We start from the raw sequence: 23,057 nt of genomic DNA, 5'->3' as shown, positions 1-23,057 counted from the left end.
TCCCACCAGTAACTGCAGAAGGATAGTGCAGGGTCAGAGGCATTATCCTTTGCCATTAGGTTGAGATTTTCCAAGCTCTTTTCCCTGGGCTGTTCACAAAGGGGTTAATGAGCTTGTGGACCTCCAGTGTTTCAGCCGGGAAGCTCCATGACACCAGTTCTGGTATCTGCCACAGTGCTGTCAGCTGCTGCTGAACACCTAGGAGTTTTCCAGCACTGCTGATGTACTGCTACTATCTGTCTTATGTCTTTCAGTACTTTGAGATAGCTAGACCAAGAAACCCAACAAACAGAACTAAATCCTATTCTCTGGTGTATTTCAAATAGAACAATAACTGAGCAACCTTTTAAATATTGAAATGTCTTCTCTGCAGACTTGGAGACACTTTTGCCATTGTGTTTCTTCATCTTCTGTGAGACCAGATTAAAGCTGGGTGAATGGAAATTGTCTCTTGTGGATAGGATCGTATCACGGCACACACTTTTTCCTGCCTCCTGTGGCACAGACGGCTTTTCATGACTGCCTTTAGCATCCTGGGTGAGACTCTCAGAGCTAAAACACACAGAGGTTAGGCCAGACAATATTTTATCTCCACACAATTTCATGACAAGATATACATAAAGATGACCATGCAGAATAGAAAATCCTTACAGGTAAAATTCCTGCTACTTTAGTCTGAAGCATTTCACAAGAATCACGTGGGGGGCGGGGGGGACCAAAAAGAAAAGAATTTACTGTATTTCAAACTACAAAGAACCACAATGCCACGATACTATCTTAAGTACACTATTGCCAATATCATGTAGCCATTATCCCACTATCCTTTCTGCGTCAGCCAGAAGTACCCATCATAGAAACAGCAGAGGGTTACCTTATCATCGCAGAAGTAAAGACAGACACCAAAGACATTTCTTTCCTCTTTTATCAGGGGAGAGCCTACAATTTTCAAGTTTGTGTAGCAAAGTCTGAGCTGCAAGGTGCAAAGCTGGAGTCCTTGAAATCAGTTAGTGTGAACAAATTTATATGCATTATTTCATAAAATGTTTGTGGCAGGATCTGCTGCAATCTAACTAGCTAGCTAACTTCACTTTGCTCCATTACCCAACAACAGCCACATGTATGCTTGGCAAGATATAGAACTTTTTATGCTATCAGTAGGAAAGCAGTCAACACTGATTGTCAGTGTTACTGCCATGGGGCCTTGCACACCCCTAAGAGTGTACAACCGTCATTGTTCATCACCAAAGCATGAGAACCCAGGAGTGAAGGGAGTGCACTAGCAATAAGCTATGCACTAGCACCATGACAATATTGTGATTTTAAGATATCCAACCATTCTAAATAAGTAAATGTCTGTTTTGGACTGTCTGTGCCACCTAGCCTGGCTTGGCCTTTATTTTCTCACCTCTGCCCTGTTTCTTAGTAGCTGCATGGCCCTATTTTCTCTCTCCCTCCCAAGGCAGCAGCAATCACCCCTTCCTCCAGAAAAGCACCAGATCAGTGCCTGTGAGCCGGTGAGTCCAGCAAAGATGAGGAAAGGAGCTTCAGCTATGTGCTGAAGGAGGGGGGCTGGTGCTCCAGATGAGATGGAGGAAAGAGGATTCTCTGCTTCTCTAATATCACAATCCACTGCAGTCTCAACCACAGCGTGAAGCGGCCAAGGACAGCTGTCTAGTTTATGAATGAAAAACAATGAAGCACAGTGTCAGAGGAGCATAAAAAGGAGGAGAGTGGATTTGCAGAGGAATCAGGCTGGGATCATTCTCTCACTCCTGCTTTGTGAAAAATGCTAGAAACTTGTAAAATATAATAGTATCCTACCTGAAATCCTCTCCTACTTGTTTGGCAGAGGCTGCAATTGGCAATTTTACTGTAAAAAGTAGAAAAAAGAAAAACACTGAAAGCACGTATCAGATCTCTTAAAAAAAACCCATCAACACAATGAAACATCCAAATTTTGTCTTGGCCGGTTCAGACTCAATAACTGGCTGAGGCTGATACAGTTACTTACTGTAACTCTACTTACGGTAACTCTACTTACTGTAACAGTAAGTAGAGTTACAGTAAGCAGACATTGCTGGACATCAAGCCATTTACTCAGATGACTAGTTGTGGGGATTAAGATTTTCTTCATATTGAGCAGATTCCAACTCACATGCCCACCTCCCCTTCTTCATCTATTGCCTAATAAATGCTGTTTTGGGAAAAAGATACTCTAGGTATCTAGGAAGATTCTCTGAAACTGTTCCACTATGCATAGAACTGTAAATCAGGAAGTGAAGGTGCCAAAGGCAATGTGATTATTTTGTTTTGGTAAGCATGCAGCTCTCTTGAAGAACATGTTCTCACTCCTAGCGTCTGCTCCAAGGAAAGCAAGTGTTTGACATCCAAATGACACTGCACGAGGGTCCTAACAGACATCTCCAGAGCATGAGTACTATGTCGAGCCCCACTGGTCAAGCAACATGGGTGGGAATGGGAGAGAAGAAGAGCTGGTGCCACCTGACTGATCTCGACAGGTGGTAGGTGTTCATGGACTGCTGGCTGCGTAAGAACAAGGTGCCGTGGGGCATGAGCAGTGCCAGCACCCAGGGAAGCTAGAAGTTAAGTAGTGCGGAAGCCTCCAGCGTGGTGGTGCCACTGCATTCAGGCAGCAGCTGAATAGGGGTCCAGTGCAGGTGAGATAAAAATACCTGAGTGACAGCAACCTTTGGGCTAGAAATTTTTTCCTCTCAGGTACATATATATAGCACCTGCCTTTACTACACACCCTGCTGATAAGACATCTCCAGAAAAGCAGTAGGAGGGAGAAAAAGGGGATATAAAGTGTTTTACAGGCTGTGGGACAGTACTGCAGTCCGGATCTAAAAAAACACAGTAACAAAGTATTAAGAGCCAGGATTTGGTGTTTGGGGTTTTTTGTTGTTTATTGTTTGGGTTTTGTTTGTTTGTTTGTTTGTTTCCCTTCCTCTAAGCAACATCAATTCCAGGAAAGCTTAGAAGAATGTGATCTGTTAAATTTTTACTCTTGGGTATGGTACACAATAGCTGGGAATGAACAGCTGCAGCTGGGGAAGAAAGTTCTTTAAAGTCAGCCAAGATTGCAAAAACATTTTAAAATGCATTCTTTATTAATCCCTCTTTGGCAGGCAAGCCCTTATCAGTCATAACACTTAAATGTACTCAACTGTACCATACTTAAACTGTACTTAACTGGACTGCCTGTCCCACAGAAGCCAATTACAGCTGTAATGATTTGTGCCCAGACTTAGAGGCTGGCAGAGGGGAAGTCACTTTTAACTTCACCTCTCCCTCCATACTGCAGGTGGCTCAGGCATCTTCCTTCTCAAGACATAGAACTCCAGCACGTTGGCTGGTGTGACAGGCATGGCCCCGGTGAGGCAGGAAACTACTGGGTAAGGTCCATGGGTGAGATGAACCAAGTCTGACAGGGTATGCACAGGCATGTCCCTTAGACACAACATTTACAACATTTTGAACCTCCCTTTATTCTAAGTGAAGAGGTGCTTTATACAGTTGATACTGAATTTCATTAATAATATTTAACCCACCTGGCCAAAATAAAGTAGGGAGGGCAAAACACAGGGAAACCTTCCAGTTATATTTACATAGGTTTAAAAAATACATTAAGAACACAGGAACTCCTCAATCAATGAATCCTGTCCTCCTATTTTCACATATGGAAGAACTGTATTTGTCCTCGTGGCACAGTATGAAGATAACTCATGCTGAGCTACTTGTTCACTTTGACACCTAAATCTTTCCTAGATTTCCTAGTGCTTGCAATGACACAAGTCCTCCAGTTCTGTTTCCTTAGCCTCCATATTTGCTTCTTTCATTTTGTCTGTATTGAAACCAAAAAGTTCTGGTTGATCCTAATTTTCCATAGGATTTGGCCTGCCTTGTTTGACTTCAATGAATGTTTTCTCCTCTAGTTTCTCTGGACCAAATGAGCACATTATTACAAATGCATGTATCCTACTGCCAATAGGAGCAAATATTTTTTCACCTCTGAATTTGCCTCGGGTTGTTTTTCTCCAGTGAGACTGTTCCCAATCAGTAAAGCGGAGTGTAATAATGTGATGAGGACCGTTTAAACTGAAGGAAAATGAGCTCTTCCAAATGCTGAGACTGAGTGAAATCCCAGCCAAGAAACTCTGTACTTATCTTTTTGGAAGATACTCCCTGCTGAGGCTTGTGATTCTAGAAAAAAAATGGCTTATTAGGATTTTAAGAATTAAACAAACATATAATCTTTACCTTTTTTCACTGGTTCAAGTACCTGAAATATCTTACGTTGAGTTTCAATGCCTTGAGTCTGTGAAACAGAATAGAAACACAAACAAATTATTAGTATTATTAAGTTCCAAAAGACTGACAGAAAGGTATTATCAGTCAGCCACTTTATGGCATGTTCAAGGAGTGTACACTAGGTTAGGACAGGGGAAGCTTGGTAAGGGTTCAATAACTAGTGGGAAAAGAGTTAACATGTAAAGGCTGGGTTTTTTCTTTTTGTTCTTCTTCTCCCTCTCCCCCTCAAGCAGAAGGCAAGCTAGGCATTCAGTATTTGGCCTGATTTTCAAAAGCTCAGAAAACTCAGCAACTTGTGTTCACATTGCAAGCTGTTGGGTGTTCAGCATTGTAAAAAATATCTAAGTTAAATTCCTTTTCATGAAAGTGAGAACATAACATTAGACTACACAACTTTCATCTATGATTTTTAAGTGTTTGTCAACTACAGCAAGGCTCATAAACAGTCATGTAGGATGCCAAACAGCAATAATAGATGGAGAAGGGATGTTTTTAAAAAAATTAGCTCTTATACCAACTATTCTGACAATGACCCTTTAGTAAACTTAATACCATGGTAGTTGCTAGGCCGGCTAATGCCGAGTACCAAGTCACACACTGAATGGTAGGGAGGGGCACGGTCCAGCTTCAGGAATATTGCCAGCACAAGTATTTCAGGGCTGGGCTGATCCCAAAGTTAATTAAAAAATGTATTGCCTGTTTCTCTAGAATGTCCTTCTCTTCTTTTCACAACACTCTACTGGACTGGAAAACACAACAGAAAATGTTTTAATGGACTTGGCAAAAATCGGGTTCAATGAAACTGGAAATGAAACAGGTCCAGCTGAGGGGGTGAGATGTTAGCAGTTTTGGAGACTGAACAAGAACTGGTATAATCTCCAGCTCCAAGGCATATTCCTTGACAGAAAGATCTAAATGTATCAAATAATATATTCATAAGACATAATTTTACCATTTTTTCCTGCCCCAGACTTGTTGGTGTTGATAGTTCTTCATTCACAGATGAAATAGACAATAAAGAGCAATGGGCATTCTAGGTCAGCAGCTTTTGCTGACAAAATTGTTTGTCTAAAGTTACAGTGGTTAAGTTGTCATGTATCAGACTCTGGTCAGAAAAAGAGCACAAGATGTTTCTACCGGGATGAAAAATACTCACATTTTTGCTTTCATGATTTCTGTCCTCAGCAATGCTGTGAAAATGTTCTCCTGATGTTTTGGGTTTTTTCTGCACAGAATATAGTATGTAACCATTTTGATTCACGAGGGAAAATTATCGTTACAAATAAAAAACCCCAACAGTTGCAAATAAACATGATAATCACAATGCCAGAAGGAACACATGTAAGCAAGCTGCTCAAGATTGAATTCCTTATGCTGTTCTGTTCAGCAAGTACTTATGAACCTGGACACAAACATACCACATTGACTAGGGACCTCACTTCCTACTCAATATGGCTTTGTTTATTTTTAGTCTGGGAACCTGGAAAGCCATGCTTTCTCAGTAGTATTAATTGCCACTGCTCTGTTTTTCTGATGTTGGGGCTTCTGAAAAGAAAGATTGGCATAAAATGCAAAAAGCTTGGGAAGCGTTGGTCAACCTATTGAAGCATTAATAAAGCAGCCAGCATTACAATGTTTATGTACATAACAAGAATATTACCCATCAAAATATTAATGTGACTTCGTCTTTCCAAACAACAGTTTGCTTTCTCTAGGCAATAATAACAGTGCTCCTATTTTACATCTGAGGGCTATATATGTTTCTAGACTGAACATCAACAAAGTGCCACTGAGGGCTACGTACAGCTCCAGCATGAATTTCTGTCAAAAACTCTACTGTACATGTGATATTCCTTGCTATTTACCTTTTTCAAATGCCTTTAAAAACTCCCATCAAGAACAACAATGGAAATTTTGGTAGGTCTTTTGATCTAATAACTTTAATTAGTCACTGAAGTAGATCCACATGGAAAAATGCACATAATCATGAAAAGAACAAAAGAAAGAGACTTCTTGAAGGAATTGTGATGTACTGTTCTTTCAAACTCCTTTGATAAACTGTTGTTGTTTTCTTTACATAGTAACGGTATCACTCTGACATGTTTTGCTCCTAGTATGCATCCAGCAAAAGTGCTTTAATTCACTGCATGAGGGATGCATGAATGCAATTCCTACAATTTCATTGCATGAAAGATGTCTTTGCCTGTGTTTCAGCACAGAAATTACAGAACAGGACCTAGTGAAGCTCCATTTAACTAGTAGTTTTGCAATATATACTGATGTTTGCAATACGCAGTTATGAATGAGTTATGTGGCAGCCTGCTCAATCTACAGCTTAGTCACAGATGTCAGGCAAACCCACCTGCCTTGCTTGTATGTACCATTTACAGACCACAAGGAAATGGTGCTTACGGACATCAGAAAAAAAAAGTCGATCCCACTGCCTGGCATGGTGAGTGTTTCGACCCAAACAAGGCTATTTTTAGCAAATGAAGTGGAAAGGCTCAGAGTTTTAGGCAATTTTTTCTCAAGTTGCCAGTCCTGAGAGCTGCCAGCCCCATGTCACACCCCCATGCACAGGCTTACTGCCGGCCAGATGAGAGGAGGCGGGCCAAGAAAGCATGAAGGGCTGAGAAGTACTAAAGGGCCCAGGATGCTTGGTGTTAATCAGAAAATGCTGCTAACTGAGTCCATTTACCATTTTCATTCTAAAGTTTTCATGAATAATTTTTTATTTTATATCCAGCATCAGGAAATGTGCCCGTGTGGATTTATCATTCACATATGAATAAACTCAATCCCAAAGGAAGCATTACAAGAACAAACAAGACAGAGGGTACATTAAGGAAAACATCTCAATACTCATCCCTCCCCTGTGTACTTTCACTAACCCTCTGCTACCAGCCCTTGTACCATGCAAAAGAGACTTTTCATCCAACCCATTACAGCTGACCTTCTGTAACTAATATAGTCCTGGAAATACCATGGCATCAGTGGTGGAAACTCCTGCTTGGTTCTTTAGCACTGAACAGAATAGGGGAAGAAATTTCAAGCTGTGGATAAACATTAAAAGTCGACACCACCCTCACAGTCCTTCCATCAGAAATTACTACCCCCCAGGTGGGTTGGGCGAGTGGAAAGTCTGTCTGGACTTCACCTTCCTGAAACACAAAACCCAGTAGGTTTGCTTAAACTCTGGATGGCAGTGGGACTAAGTGGAACTGTTGGACTTTGCACAAACATGGGTTCTCCATATAACTCCTCCAGGGACAAGCACCTCCAGGGAGGGGCAGAGCACATAAAGGTATCTGTGGCACCTTCCCTCACCACAAGTGCACTCACCAGAGCTTATCTGACTACATCATGTGTCAAACTATCATCTCCGAAACTAGATCTAAAACTCCAAATCATGCAATTTGTCAACCAGCCCAGTCATCTGAAATGCCTATCTGCATGTTTTGCAAAGTGCTACAGGGGTCACTTCAGTTTTACACACTCTTAGTACACAGTCCCAGAACTAGCTTCCCCTTTTACTGTTGTTTATTTACTGTATTTATGTCACAAACAGGAAGCAACAATTTACAGGAACTGTTATTGTTGGCTAAAATTCATCCACAAGCTTTCTGAAAGTAATACACTCAACAAAGTTTGTTTTGCTTATCTACAGGAAACATCTTGAGTAATATTATGGTAATCACAGGCACCAAAGAAATAACCACCAAGTAAACAAGGACAAAAAACATGTTTCAACCTATTCTTTTCAACAAAACAAGTAAATACAGGTTTCAGGAAAATAAAATGTTCTCCTTGCCCTCCAGTGAAAGCATTTTGTTAAATCTGGGGCTACATTTGCCTGTGAGCTTAGAAGCAGGCAATGGGGTAGTCTTATGCTGACCGCACTTAGCACCAGTGTGATGACTTGCCTGCACACGAGAGAGGAGAACACAACTCCTGAACACTCTGAACTGGGTATCTGCAAAGTATGGCTGACACCAGTGTACTGGTGTCACAATACTTCTTGTGCTTAAAGCTGGTGCCCTCCTCATCCTGACCCTGTGTCTGCTTACTCAGCTGTACTGTAGAACCTGACAGGTAGAAAGGCACCTTCTTTTGGAACAAACACACCACCTTCTGGACAATCTGGGTTAAGCTATAGGGAAAATTAATACTGCTCTGCACTGTTCATTTGGACTGTATCTCTATAGACCATTGATTTGTTAATTACTATTCTGACTGACTTAATCCCAAGGTTCTTCAAAATAGAGCCTGTTAAACTCTAGTGGTTCTTTCCCAGTGGCATCCAGGACAGGGATGTAAACAGACAAGAAAAAGTCAAAGCATACCTTAGTACCTAGTTTTAGCTGGTGTTCAACAAGATCACAGGAGTCTGGGCTGTCAGAAGTTTGGCTGCTGTGGAAGATGAGCGTTGTTTTGTTCAATTTCCGAATTTGGTGATTGCAAACAGTATTCTGCACCACTCATTTCAACCGTTAGCAGGTGTTTTCTGTAGCAGCCCTAGTTGTAGAGATGTAAATGTATTTTCCACATGCCTGTCTTCCAGATCCACATTTTAATTTTACAGACCTACAGCTAACCTGCAAAAAGTGGGCATTATCATCTTACAAAAAGCTTGGTTATTGAAAGAGATGTGATCTATCCAGATGGCATCTCCTACCTAGGTTTCTTTTAGTTCTGCTTCACACACCTTCCCCCTGCCCTCCTAAATCCTCTCACAGAACATCATCCTCTTTGTTCCCAATGAGTCTTCTCCTAGTTCTCTGATGATGCATTAAAGATCTTGTGTCTCTTTTTTTTTCCTTGCAGTTCAGCACCAGTCGTGAAGCTCAGCTCTTGATTTCTGTACTCTGGGCACCTAAAGTTTGATAAGATAGATCCAACCTATTAATGTTTCCCCAAAAAAGAAATGTACGTAAGTTTTATTCCTTAATAAACGACCACAGGGCCACAGCTGTTCATAAAACACAAATGCCCACCTCTCACAACTGATCTTGCAGTCACTCCCAGTCCACACTGGCATAGGAGGAGCTGATCATGTTTCATAGGTATATCTTTCGGTCGGGTACAGATTCTTGCACTGCTATCAATTACCCTGAACTTAAACCCTTTGGCTAAATGGAATCAGATTAGCATCTTCCATGGTTAATGAAATTAGGTTTACACAAACCCAAAACAATATACCTTATATTGTGGCTAGACTGCTCTGCAAAACGTAAAGCTGAAAAAAAGCATATTGATTTAAGTGATGCAATAGACCAAGCTGTGTACCAATGCAGTTTCATTTCTCCTCAGGAAGGCCACCTGGGTTAGATACAGAACTCTACTTCCAGTGAACTGGCTATTAAGGTTTGGATTTAAGATTTGTATGCAATCTTTTAAGGAGTGTTAAATTAAGGAGTGTGACAATTAAAAGTCCAATTTTAGTAATATTTCTAACATTTACTCTGGCACTCCTTATGAGGTGCAGAGAACATATAATAAATTGTGGCATATCTGAATAGTTCTAAGTTACCTTGAATCCCAGTCTAACACATCAGAATTCAGGACCTTGGAGTTCACCCTGGCTTGCTGTTTCACTAATTTCTTGTGTTCCTTCAGGCACAGATAATAACAAGAAACACCACAAATTTAGTTCACTGCTTAAAGAAAGCCATTATCAAATTTATTATTGATATAACCCTATAGAGTATTATTTTTTGTCACAGGAGGATGAACTGAGGCAGGAGAAAAGGCCTAGGGGGGGCTTTCCTTACCTCCTTGTTATGAACGCAGTAGTTCAAGAGAGCATCACAGAAATGCTGTCCTATTGACTCCAAGTCTTTCGTATCAAAATGGGTGCTTTGTCTGCAGCCTGCAGCATCAATAGAAGCAAGACAGAAATGAAAATGTCAGTCATCCTGCTGACTGCTAGGTATCTGTGGTATTTCAGGATGGTGGCTGACTGCAAGCTCACATATCTTTCACTCACGGATGCTAGACAAGTCTATGACTGCCAGAGTTTTATACAGATATTAGATTATTATCCTGCTTATATGAACAAATCTAACCACTTGAAGGGGGTTAACTATATTGCATAGTTAACTGATTTCCTATTACAAAATTTCCTACAAATATAACTGGCTTTAGTTACTGCTTTGAATTTGCCATCCACTAATGTTGTTGTTTCACGATACTTATGCAATAATGCTAGCGGTGGCCTGAAAGGTTGCTAGGTGAATGCCCTAGTTTTAGTGTATTTTCCAACTCTTATCTTAAATCATCATTCATTTCTACCCAATAAGAGAGAACACCACCAAGGGAATGGTAGCTCCAGCTACCATTTTCCATGAAAAACCAAAAGTAAAGGTCTTGTTTGATGATTCCTACTAAATAGCTACAGGGAATTGTCTCACCCAACTTAGAGCCGCAGATAGAGGCTTCCAAAGTGTAGCTGTTGTTGATGCCCATCTTCCACATTACCACTCGACCCGTGCCTTCTTTGCTCTTTTGTACTCTGAAACGGCAGTCTGGGAATGAGAACTTAAAAGACAGGTACAGCATTAGCCTTTGAAGTAAACAGGAGGATGCAATAATTACATTTTAACCCTCCATGGTCTTTAAATATTATCTACCAGGTAAACAATTGTGAGTTTTCACTCTACTTGAATATTGCACAACATAGCTCAGAGCATACTGTTATTAATGGTATAACGGAGATGTAGGTGAAATAACAGCTCTTTGATTAAAAGTTTATTTTACTTTACGGATTTCTGAGACATCTGCAAGTAATTTTTTATGTGGCTGTACTTACTGTTTCTAAATGATTCTCTATCGACAGCTGACCAGCTGAGATACCACAAATCCTGTTACATACCAACATGCATATTTACTAAAAAGTTGGAATAGCTCTTCTCTCGTGAGTTAACAGACCAACAGTTTAATGCAACTGATCTGGAGCTCACAACCACCTCATTATTGATATCTGAGGAAAACAGCATTAGCTGCAAGTATGCAATGACATCCAGTAGGTTAGTTTGTGTGTTGTTTTATTCCAGAGCCTTTGCAACCCTTCTGGTTCAAAAGAAGCTTACTGCAGTCAGATTTTGCTTGAAAATGACATATTTTGAAAGCTGTCATTTCCTACTAAACTTTTTTTTTCCTAATTAATAATTAATTCCTACCATTTCTAGTTTTAGCCAATTGAAGATTATTTTACTGGGTGTAGTGCAGTCTTTTAGTAAATGTGATACCTCAACAAAAAATGAGGGATCCCAGACGGTGCTTGAATTATTAGGTAAGTTTCTAGCCAGACATTTTCTTACCTTATCTGGGCAGCTCTTGCTCAGCAGGAGTGGGAACACACGTGGATGCATGTATGGTGCTTTTGCTTGCTGCTTTCTCTCACAACCATACATGAAGACATTTTGTTTCCTATTGTGACCATGGATGTCACAATACAGAAAAACACCATGTTCCCCCATCACTCTGTAATACGGGATGACACAGAGTACTTCATTAAAAGTGCCTTTTTTTTCTCCACCTCAGAAACTAGTCTAAGCTAATACGTTACACTGAAGCTCATGTGTAACCTAAAGAGCAAGTAATCAATACAAGTTTCATATTCTGAGCTCTAAATTAAACCTTTGGCATGCTAGATGAGAGCCAAACTGCTCATTTCCCTCCAGAATAAAACACTTGTCACTGCACAGAGATAAGATATAAGTGTATGCATCATCAGCCTTTGTCCATGTGTTTGTTCTAACTCTGAGGGTCAGTTACATACATCCAGCTCTGTAGATGTGTACACGAGCATGTTGTACAGCTGAAATCTGCTATTCTTATCTGCTGCTCTTTCACTATTGTACATGTGTTGAATAATACATGCTGTACAATTATGAGACTGAAGCATAAATGGCAGTGAATATTCTTTCCTTTATCAAACTGGAGACATCAATTTTTATGATGTGCCAAGATTCTGCAATGTATTATTGCTTAACTAACTTTTTAAAGAAAATCTGCAGGCAGACACATTGGGGTTTAGCAATCCACACCCCCAAAGCCCAATTCACGTTGAAGCAGAGCTCTACAGGGAAGATGTGATGGCACCACAGCTTGTCATGTGGGGCTTTACTCTGGGCAGGAGTTGGAAATCCATGGTGGAACTAAGAAGGAAGCAGTAATAAACACATCTGTCTCAGCTGACAGTAGCTGAATATGAGGCTGAAGGTCAGCAGCACTTCAGCAGACATAATTAATATTAATTACAGGGCACTCACAAATGCAGGCTCTCTCCATATTGTAAGACACAGAGAGAAATTCTCATGGATAAGGAGAGGCGCAGTGCTCATCCCCTGTAAGCTAGGGATCTACATGCCAAAACATTCATTTGAAAGAACACAGATCTTATTTAAAACAGGCTGTAACTAGATGAAAAACATTGCTGATTACCAGATGAAAAACTTGTACTGATTCTGACACTGGCTTTCTGCACAAGAGTCTTGTTTGTATTAATTTGTTACAGAAGTTAAACCAGATGGATTTAGCTTACTAGCTGACGGTTTAGTTTAATATCCAAAGGTTTAGTTTTATATCCAGAGGATCAATGTCTCTGTGACTGGAAGTTTGCATAAGAAATCAAACATCTTTGTAGCAAAACATACAGCAAACTTAGCAATCTTTGCTGTCAAATGGACATCTGGGATCTATTCTGAACCTAACTTCATTCTGGGACATGGTTGTATGCCAGAAAAGAAGAAAATGAAAGAAACAAGGAATTTGATAAGTAGATTTTGGCAAAGGATAGTGGGGAGAAATATGATGAAAATGTTTTGATGAAAACTCTTTTACTTTGGACACACAACTTTTTACCAGGACTGGAGAAAGTATATTAAAGGAAAACCTGCACAATACTGAAGAAAAAAATAACCCACTCTGAAATGCAACTGAATGTAAACAAAACAGAAAGGCTTAGGTACAGGGCAAAAATGTAAACAATACCAAAACAATAAGGGACATAGAGAAGTCACACTAACAAAGAGACAGTGGAAAGGCAAATCATCTATTCTAAAGGGAAAGAAAATGAGGTTACCTTTTGATCATGTTTCGGGTATACCAAATGGAAGGATAAAATTTCTTCACGTTAGATCTGTATTTGCGGTTCAAGTCCCGACCTGTTAAGGAGCAACGGTGATTTCCCACAATCACACCATCTGGATTCAGCATGGGTACCACTTTGAAGACAAAATTGTCCCGCAGGAGTTGAGCTTTGCCTGAATTGCCAAGAATGTAATCCAGAAAGCCCTTCACTATCCAGGAACTGTTAGTTTCTCCTGGATGCACCCTCGCGGTTAGTATCACCGCCTTCCTCTTGGTGCCCTTGCCACTTTTGGGGGGGTTGGTGATAGTTAAAACATACACTGAGTTTCCTGCCAGTGAATGGCACAAGATGTGACTCTTGCAGAATTTGGACTTCACTGGGTCTTTAGAGATGGCCACCAGGTACTCCTGCAGGTTGGAGTAGGTGTAAGGATAGCAGTGGGCGAAGTAGCAGGTGTCTCGGTCATGAGGGAACTGGAACGTCCAAGTGAGTGAGAAATATTGATGACCATCTTGCCCCGCATTGTTTTTGTAATACTTGATTTCATTTCCAGTCCTTCGCCAGCCAACCTTGTGTTTCTTAGCATCAGCTTCTGAGTACAACAGTGGGCGCAAGCCATGTTTATATAGGCTGTTACGCTTGGTAAAGTTGACAATAGTGAAGCGATATGGCATCCCTGCTTGTGTATTGCTTACTTGGAAGTAGTACCACTGTGTGTGTCTGCTTGTGTAGAGGTCGGTGCGCAGGGTCAGCTGGTACTCAAATTCATTGCTGGTAGCAAAGAGAAGACAAACAGTTGTGATGCTGGCTAGCACTGTAGTATGATGCAGTGTCAAATAATGCAGATTGCAACGAAAAAGCACCCTGCAGTGAATGAGGTGCAAATCCAATTTACACTCATAAATCAAAGTCTACGCAGCTGCCAGGAAAAGATGCCTAATTGCACCAAGCATGTCAATAATGCAACTGCTGTCTTCATTAGGACTTTTAACGGTAACTAGGACTTCTAAAAATGTTCTTCACACTATGCTTTAAAAGGAGGTGCTTAAGAAAGGGTGTTGAGTTTGTGTGGGTGATTATCACCTGCAGCAATCATCCAGTGCTATGGAATGGCTATCAGACCATTTCAAGTGAAGGCTACCTGAAACTACTTTTGAAGCTTGTTCAACTAATGTAAAACAAATTACAAACCCAGAATAACACATCCTGCTCAGAAACTGGTAGCAGGCTGCTGATAATAACAACTCTGATAATAACTCCATCTTAATAAAAGAAAAAAAGATTAGAAACTTACACTTTGACCACCTTCTGCAAATTCCCACTCTCAAACCGTGCTTCGAAGATCAGTGTATTGTCCTCTTTCTGATGGAGGATCTGCTTCAGGGGGCAGACACCTCTCTCTTGGGAATACATAAAGCAGGAGTTCTTCTTAGCTAGGAGAAGGAGCAGAACAGATGTCTTTCATTTCTGCCTGAGTCATTTTAGGGAATACCTGCATCCTTCTGAAAATTCCTTCTAGATACAGACAATTGCACGGAGCTGAATTTCAAAGCATATCTCAGGTAAGTGTAGAAGAAATTATACAAAGGTTTTGTTGCCCATTCCCACTTAACCTTATGGATTTCAGCCAGCCTAAGATCTGATTCTGTCTTGGAGGCACCTGTGTCTCTCTGCACAAGCAAAGCGTAATTCATACTCTGCACTTAGGCAAAGCAACTGAGTTAGGTGGAAAGACTCTAGGACTCAGCTCCCCCAGGTCTTTTCACCAGTCAAATGGGCAACCTCTCTGCTCAGAAATCATATGTAGCTGACAATTGTTGCCATCAGTTTGTTTTTAAATCTCTGTATTCAATTATTCTAGTCTGGAAGAAAAAAGGTGACACCCAGACCCAGCAGCACAGTTCACTGTTCCTCAGATGAGATGCTCACAGAGGCATAACTGAGCTTTTTACTCCAATCTTCATTACCATAGTTCATTAAAAACCAGAACTTCTAGATTTGCCATCAGCAAGAATTTACTTTTCTGGTGGGGCAGTTCTTCAGATACCAGAAGGCTTTTGCCACCAAGGTGTGGAAAACCGGGGTAATCAAAACTTCCTGTCATCTCCAAACTGTACGCACAAAATAGAGGATATGCCTCTTCTGCTGAAAGCTGGGAGCCCAGAGGTCCTGCTGCAGAGTCAGTGTAGCCATGCTGGCGACTCTGGCCAACCCCAGCAGCATGAGCTGCACTCTGCTTGGGTTAAGACCAGCTCAGGGAAAAGGAGGACAGGTGAAAACTGTAGGTATTCCAGGCTGGAACTACATACTGTGAGACTGTGGGTTTCACACTGCCAATATCAAACTGGCTGTCTTATCTGCCTGAAGTGAAATTCCCTGCTACATAACTTCCTAAATGGCAAAATGAAGGATTTGTACTGGTGGCCGGACACTGATCACCAAGCTGTTGTATTCTCAACTCCTGTATTCTTGCTTCTCTCTGTCTCCTTACTGCTGGATCCCCCGAGGAGAAACAGCCGCTTTACCATGCTGTCAGATAAGGGGGACTGACCCTGTACTATACAGCAGAGTTAAAGGTGCACAGCAGCCCCCATTCAGATCAGAGTTGTGTCTGCCCTCGCTTGACTGGGGCTGTGCTAGAGATTTATCCTCCAGCAGTCTGTCTGTCTTATTCTCTCCTGTAGTGTTATTAAAGCTCTGACAGTACTACTCAGGAAAGTTGTGTAAAGCCAAGATTCCTAGAAGAAATTTTTTCATTCCTTAAATCACTGTTGCCATACACAAAAGATGCCATATTCAGTGTACTGTTCTTCATGATTGAAGTTACTACAGACACACAGGGGTTTTCATTATAGAGAAGGACTGTTAGCTTTGCTGGCTGGGATACCCACTCAAATAATTACTTTCTATTTAGCTGAAATTTCATTCACAGTTTCTCTACCCTTCCCTTCCTCTTCATGCTCTTCCTTAACATTAAGGAAGAAAAAGGATTCAGTAGTTAATCCAGTAAAACTGTTTCTGGAAACATCTGTATCAGTCAAATGCTAGAGAATGAAATGCATGCATAAAATCTGAGATCTCTATCATGATATTTTAATTTTTCTGCATGGGAGTCATCATTGGATTGTATTTTTCCTTCTCAAATCAGATTTTAGGAGGGCCTGTAGGAACTCAGCAGCAGGTAGTTCCCAGACAGGCAGTAACTCCCAGCTCCTGCTGAATTCAAATTCAAACTGAGTTGGAATCAGGAGAGTGCTGCTGCTGCCTCCCACAGGATGCGATAGCTCATTACATGCCAGTCTGAGGCACTCAGGTCATAAATCTGCATAATGCAGATGTCTGTCTTACCCTGTAGAGCTTCTCTGTGAGGAGGATTTTAGGGTTTTAAAAATTATATTTATTGCTATATAACTTGGATGGCAAAGCTGCCAAGCTGGAGGTTTGTGTCCCAGGAACAGAAAGAAGATGAATTCCATGGGGCTCCAAAGTTCACCTCCTCCTCCTACCTGCTCCTGTCCCCCAGCTGGCCATAGCGCCCATCGGCCCAGTTAGCCCAAGCAGTCTACTCTTCCTGGTGCAAGCAGGGAAGGGGGAGTAAAGGCTCCAGGACTCTGAAGTTCTCCGTGGGTCCTGCTAACAGCCAAACCCAAGGCTAGGGGGCAAAGCGGCACACTCAAGGCAGTGAACATACAATTACAGTCACTTAAAAACTCAACCTGTAGTCAACAAATATTATTACTATCCATATGTCTAGATACAGAGTCTCCACAGTGGTAGCAAGCACTCGTATTCTGCTGCAGCTTGATGTCTGTTAGCCCAGGAACTGCTAACTGTCTGCCTGTAATTGCCTGCACAACGTCATTCCTCAGGAGCAGGAGGGAGAACTGGCCATACTTAAAGGCAGCAGTTTTCACCTCCTCGGTTGAAAAGTTTCATTAATAAAGCCTGAGAACCATGATACCAAAATACATACTTTGCTGGAGAGTTGTACAGGCTGAAATAAGAACCACTTCCAGTTGCCTGCGCATGAAGTTCAAGTCAGTAATAAAGGACATGGAAACTTGCATTTTTAAAGAACAGCAACTAAAGGACCATAACAGAAATCACTGTCCTTGTTTTCAAAAAGGCGGGGAGCTGGGATTCAGGTTGTTCCTCCACATCTTATCCCTTGCAATAAATTAGCAGGTCCAGTTGCAGACGACAGAGGTTCCTTCCTAGTCACACAGCCATTACCAGTTTTCTTGGCCACCAACTGTAACAACCTACTAGTGACAGGTAATACATCCATACTTCAGAAGTAGCTAATTTCTAAATAAACATGACGTCAAAGAGTACCAGTGCTTTTCAGTGTATTGCAAGCTTTTATCATCTGTGTTGACCTCAAGAAGAATGCCAGTTCCCTTTCATTTTTGTGCTTCTGAAAATTTTGTGGCCACATCTAGTTATCCTAGGATTGCAAAACTATTATCATCCTTTCTCATCTCCATAAAAGTAGCCCAGGACCAAAATCAAAAACTGCCAGAAGTTCCAAGTTCATCCAAGGCAATGGGATCAACTTAGCAAACGCACGAAAGAATAAATAACTCTGATAATCAACTGGTGATGGTGGAATAAGGCAACTAACTCCCTTCAATTCTGTCCAATGAATCCTTGCCAGACTTAGGAGCCTGTAATCAAGCACTGATCCAACCTGACCAGATTTTGTTTATAAGTATTGGCAAAACCACTACAGCAACCAGGATAACAAAATATTCTCCCAACACAGACTTTAGTATTGATCTTGCAGTTACACAGCTCTCATCTTTTTCACTTCCTCTTTTGGCTGTTAAGTTACCTTTCTCCACTCTTATTTTCAGAACAAACTCATTTTAGGCTGGTTCATACTGTTATTCACTCAGAACAATGGCTTCAGCTGAGCTGGACTTTTGATATAATTAACAGTACAAGCAGAATTTATCAATGATGAGACAGCTGTGTAACTATGTAACTAATTTCCTTCCCTATCTATAGGAAAATAATTTATACCCAAGTGCTTTAAAATAACAATAGAAAATCACATTGATTTCATCAGGCTTTGAATTACGTTCATAAAGGAGATCAAAGCACGTGCTTCATCCACCTACAGCTGACAGCAAGATTTCTCAGGGTGTTCCCACCTTCTTCTCCTAGATAAATCACAGTGCCTTTGTCAGGAGTTTGGTATGGCGGCGTCATCTCCAAACCTGTTGTAGTGTACAATGGCTCAGGAGCAGTGGGTATCCAATCTGAAAAAGAAGAGATACACAGAAGGAGTACAAGCACGAAGACTGTATTAGAGTCTGTAAAATACGAAGGACATATTGAAAAGTGGTTCATCCTATTTATACCAGTTGCACATAAATTAATAGGGAAGCCCCCTTTTGAACCTCATTTTTTGGATCGGTGAAAAAAACTTCACTATAACTCTAAATAAAAATACATATCAATCTGTGCATGGACTAACTTTTGCTGTGCAAACTTACCTCTGTTCCCTGTACAGCTTGCTTACCATCAGAGAGGATGACAATGGTGAACATTAGACAGCAGTGGTACCATTAGGAAAACAGATGCTCCAACTACAGAGTGAAATCATTGATTGCTGACCACACAGATGCTGCATGGCTATAATGCAGTGTCTCCATGTAACTCGCGTGACATCTGCCTGGCATGTCAAAGATCTGTTGAACACTGATTCGTTCTGACAGTAGGCCTTTCCTTACTGTAATACTCACAGCAGTCCTATCCCACTCCATTCAAGATATTGGGATCTATTTTCAAAGGTAACAGAATAAGGACATAGATGTCTCAATCCCACCTCTGTGCATTTCCAATTTCTACTGATTACTTCCAAATTGCAATTGGTTGTATCTATAAAGCACAGGGACTACTCGAGTCTTCGCTATCTCGAAACAGGTTTGCAGTATGACTTTTGTATAGACTGCATAAAAGCAGTTATTAGCTGACATTCCTATTTAACCATATAGCCCTGAAATACAGTACTGACACGGCTAGTAACAGATGAGATTTGTAATGATGTAAGACTTCAGGACTAAGGCTTGTCAGGTTTGCTCTGTCTGAACTTTTCTTTATCTGCCTGCAGCTTTGTTTCACTTAATTTAGCTGTGATAGCAGCTTCTCTAATTGACCAGATATGTATGGCTAATTTGTTTTATTTTTGTTTATGTTTGTGTGGTACAACCATAGGCTTATACAGAGAGCAGTAACAAGGAGTTGTTCTGTGTAGAAATGCAGACCTAGAGCTGGACAAAACTCATTTTAGGGGTAACAAAGAGAACAATGAAATAATATCTAACCTATGTAAAGAACACCATATATAGTAAATTCAGATGCAACATGGAGCTGCAGACCGATGAAGAAAAAGAAAGGTGTAAGACTGAGCCGGCAAACATGTGAAAATGACCCCAGAGTTATTTGGATCCTAGAGTGAGGAAGAAGACATCATCAATACAAACATTGTATTTCTCCCAGCAAAGGAATCCAGAGGCTGACAAGTCGCAACAAACAGCCCCTTCCCTCCTCCAGAACGAAACCTCTACAATGAAACCGCTAACCTTAGGACCTAGAGGAGCAGTGGAAGGGAAGCCAGGAGAAGGGTGTGAGAGAAGCATATGTATAATAATTGTAACTGCATTATTTTTTTTTTTTTTCCTGTAGCAATTCAATCTGGACTAATAATGATTTGTCTCTTAAGATTTCCCTTCTACTAACTACAAATTCTTGGCTTTATTTATATAAAAGGTGTGCTTCCTCTTTGCACATACACAAGATTTTAAGCGTAACACAATAACTTACCAATGTGCTCAATTCTGTCCCTGATGACTTTACAGTGGTGTGGCCAGTACACCAGGGAAAACTGACTGGCAGGTGACGAGTCATCCAGATTCTGAGGCTCCTGAGGATAGGGTACCACTGCCTCCGAGTCAGATGATAACAGAATCTGTTTTGTCCTTGGAAGAAGATGAGCACAAATGGCATCTATAAGAAAGTGAAAGAACCCTCATATCAGTCTCTCTTGCTCTTCCAAGTGGAAATAGGCTGCAGAGATTATCTACGTAAAAATAACATAACTAAGCATGGCACAGTAAAATTACATCCCACTGAAATGTAAATTTAATGCTCCATCCTGCAAGTCACACTGAATTTAAAAGTAGTGTTGACTGAACCGTTAATTCATTAAACCACAAAGCACATCAAGCATTCAACTGCAGCAGGGAATAGCTTACTTAACTATAGTTATAGTTAATTGCTTAACTATAGTTCCTATAGAAAATGTTGGCATCCTTTATTATCACTGCTTTTATTATTGGTGTGTTACGATGCCTACAATCTCGATACCCGAGTCAAAATCTGTACTGTGCAACATTACACAAATAACAAACAAAGCGTATTCCTACAAAACTTATCACACAGCATGTATGCAACAACGAGACAGTACTGGCTCTCACGACAGGAGAGGTAAAAATCTGATGCCGTCAAGAATTTTGTAAAGCAATGGAGACATTTGGAGGAGGTGGAGGGTTGCTTGTTAGCAAGGAATTCTGAGAGAAGCCACTTGAATGAAAACATGACAGGCAGAGAAAAGGCTTTGAAAAAAATCTAGTAATTGGATGATTGGCACTGCTGGTACTGTGCACTGACCACAACACTGCCCAGAGTTAACTACCTGTCTTTTGCCATAGATATGAAAAGATCTCCTTTCAAATTATTCCCCATCCTTCCTACTATCTGCTTACAGCTGGCCAAAAGATAGGAGTTTGGTTTAATGGGAAATTTTTTGTATTTGCTTTGGGTCTGAATCAGATACCAGCACCCGTGAGACTTATTTTACCAGAAAAAAATTCTCATCAGCTTTAGACCTGGTTGCTAGATCTAATTCTCCTCACAACAAACAAAAGAACATACTAAGCAGAAGAGCTTCACCTAAAGGATCTGGTTTCAAGTGTAGATGACATCATATGTGAAAAGTAAATGAATTCAAAATAAAAATGCTGAACTCATTTTTAAACTGTAGTGGATACCTAACTCTAATGGATACCTGGCTACTATAACACCAAATCAGTAACTGGTGACCAAGGCCATGCTCCAAGATGGGACTGAGATAACTACTCACCTAGGTCAAGAACCATAAAGTATGACTAGACCTACCTCCAATTTTGTTTAGACCTTGACAGTTATGCGAGCACTAATATGTTCCCCTTTCCCTTTTCTTCCACCTTGTGGTCTTACAGGGAAAATGCAGGGGAATAACTGAAAGGGTCTTAACCTGTAAGAACAGCACACTGCTGACTGTCTTCTGTCACAAATGCGTTAGAGGCACCTTCAACCTAAAAAAAAATAAATAATTAAAATACTAAAATAAAATTGAAAGTCCACAGTAGGACAGCTTGCTTTTTTTTTTACTTTCAGAGAGAAGAGCTGCCTCTGTTTTGGTTTACTTCATGGCCTGAGTAAGAATTAGGCCAGATCTGCATGGTCGTGTACTCCATCATTATTCCCGTCTGCTGCTCAAAGGCGACACGCTTCCACTTGTCCTCTTTTGCTTCCCCAGTGCCTCTCTTGTGCAGTACTAGTATTCCTACTGCTGTGTGAAAAGCTAGAGCAGAAAGCTGATAAAAGAAAAAAATGTTCGGTTTTCAGCTGCATTAATTAGCCCTCTGATCCCACTCATCAAGCAAGCCTCCTGATCTATGAGCAGGAGAGACCACGGAAACCAAGAGCTAGGACGGCCCTTCTGGTGGCAGCCCAGATATATGCCACAATTATCCTAAAGTGATAATGACTGGGACAGGGAGGTGAGCAACTTGATACAGGGGAATTGAGGCGTAACACTTTGCGAAAGTTAAAGAAGTAGCACTTTGCAGCCAAAGTGCATGTGGGCCATGAAAAGCAACCAACTACCCTGGGTTAAATTTGGAGCACACTGGCAAGGCAGCACTGAGACGACAGTGCTTGTCCCCTTCCCTGTGCTTAACACGGAACATGTATTTCCTGGGATTTCAATCTAGTCCCCTTTCATTAACATCGCATTCAATTAAAACCCGAATTTCCCTCCTGAGATAGGAATAAATGCCGGTAGTGCATTTCGCGGCTGGTAAGAACACTCTCAAGCTTCATTCACTGCTCCTATTGGCGCTCACCACACCCCCAAACATAACGCAGGGTTTCCGAAAACCTGCTCGTTAGTCCAGCAGCTGACCGGGCGCTCGGTTTCTACAGGCCCAGCCCTGCAGACGGTTCGGGGACCAAAGCACGGGCAGGATGGCCGTGTGGAGGAGCTGGCGGACTTCATTCTGCCCGCCCTGCCCTCCGTCACAGCGGGTACGGGCTCTCGGGGCGGGGGTCGCCCCGCAGACGGCGAGCTCCCCACACGCAGCTGACAGACGCGATGCACTTCGGCTGCCTGTAGGAGCTACGGGGGGGGGGGGGGGGGGGCTGCTTACCGATTTTCTCATGAGAATAAGATGCTTCTAACGGCTTACGGCTGATCTCCCCCTCACCGGGGCCCGCCTCAGGGCGGGAGCAGGCGCCGACGGCACGGACTGAGCTGCCTTCCTCCCTGGCGGCCGGGCTCTCCCCGGCCCCTGAGGGGCGG

General features: G+C 41.5%; 1 protein-coding gene and 1 long non-coding RNA gene across 3 annotated transcripts in view; one reads left to right on the top strand and one right to left on the bottom strand.

Annotated features, from left to right (window-relative positions):
- LOC142044945 (uncharacterized) overlaps positions 1–491 on the top strand; it is a 6,483-nt gene extending 5,992 nt beyond the window's left edge. For both annotated transcript variants that reach the window (XR_012654460.1, XR_012654459.1), the window contains one exon: positions 374–491. This is a non-coding gene — a long non-coding RNA (uncharacterized LOC142044945). The remainder of the gene's footprint in view (positions 1–373) is intronic.
- The window catches only part of AGBL3 (AGBL carboxypeptidase 3), a 25,127-nt gene extending 2,070 nt beyond the window's left edge, over positions 1–23,057 (bottom strand). The window contains exons 1-15 of the mRNA XM_075057970.1: positions 22,906–23,057; positions 21,729–21,789; positions 20,258–20,440; positions 18,550–18,690; positions 14,721–14,859; positions 13,418–14,197; positions 11,652–11,814; positions 10,743–10,869; positions 10,104–10,201; positions 9,863–9,942; positions 8,676–8,742; positions 5,489–5,557; positions 4,282–4,339; positions 1,822–1,870; positions 344–552 (exon numbers count right to left, since the gene is read on the bottom strand). Of these exons, the coding sequence (XP_074914071.1) occupies positions 344–552; positions 1,822–1,870; positions 4,282–4,339; positions 5,489–5,557; positions 8,676–8,742; positions 9,863–9,942; positions 10,104–10,201; positions 10,743–10,869; positions 11,652–11,814; positions 13,418–14,197; positions 14,721–14,859; positions 18,550–18,690; positions 20,258–20,440; positions 21,729–21,789; positions 22,906–22,917 (2,236 nt within the window). The 5' untranslated portion in view covers positions 22,918–23,057. The remainder of the gene's footprint in view (positions 1–343; positions 553–1,821; positions 1,871–4,281; positions 4,340–5,488; positions 5,558–8,675; positions 8,743–9,862; positions 9,943–10,103; positions 10,202–10,742; positions 10,870–11,651; positions 11,815–13,417; positions 14,198–14,720; positions 14,860–18,549; positions 18,691–20,257; positions 20,441–21,728; positions 21,790–22,905) is intronic.

Source organism: Buteo buteo, chromosome 26 (assembly GCF_964188355.1).
Source record: "Buteo buteo chromosome 26, bButBut1.hap1.1, whole genome shotgun sequence".
Classification (NCBI taxonomy): domain Eukaryota; kingdom Metazoa; phylum Chordata; class Aves; order Accipitriformes; family Accipitridae; genus Buteo; species Buteo buteo.
This window is presented reverse-complemented; position numbering and strand designations above follow the sequence as displayed.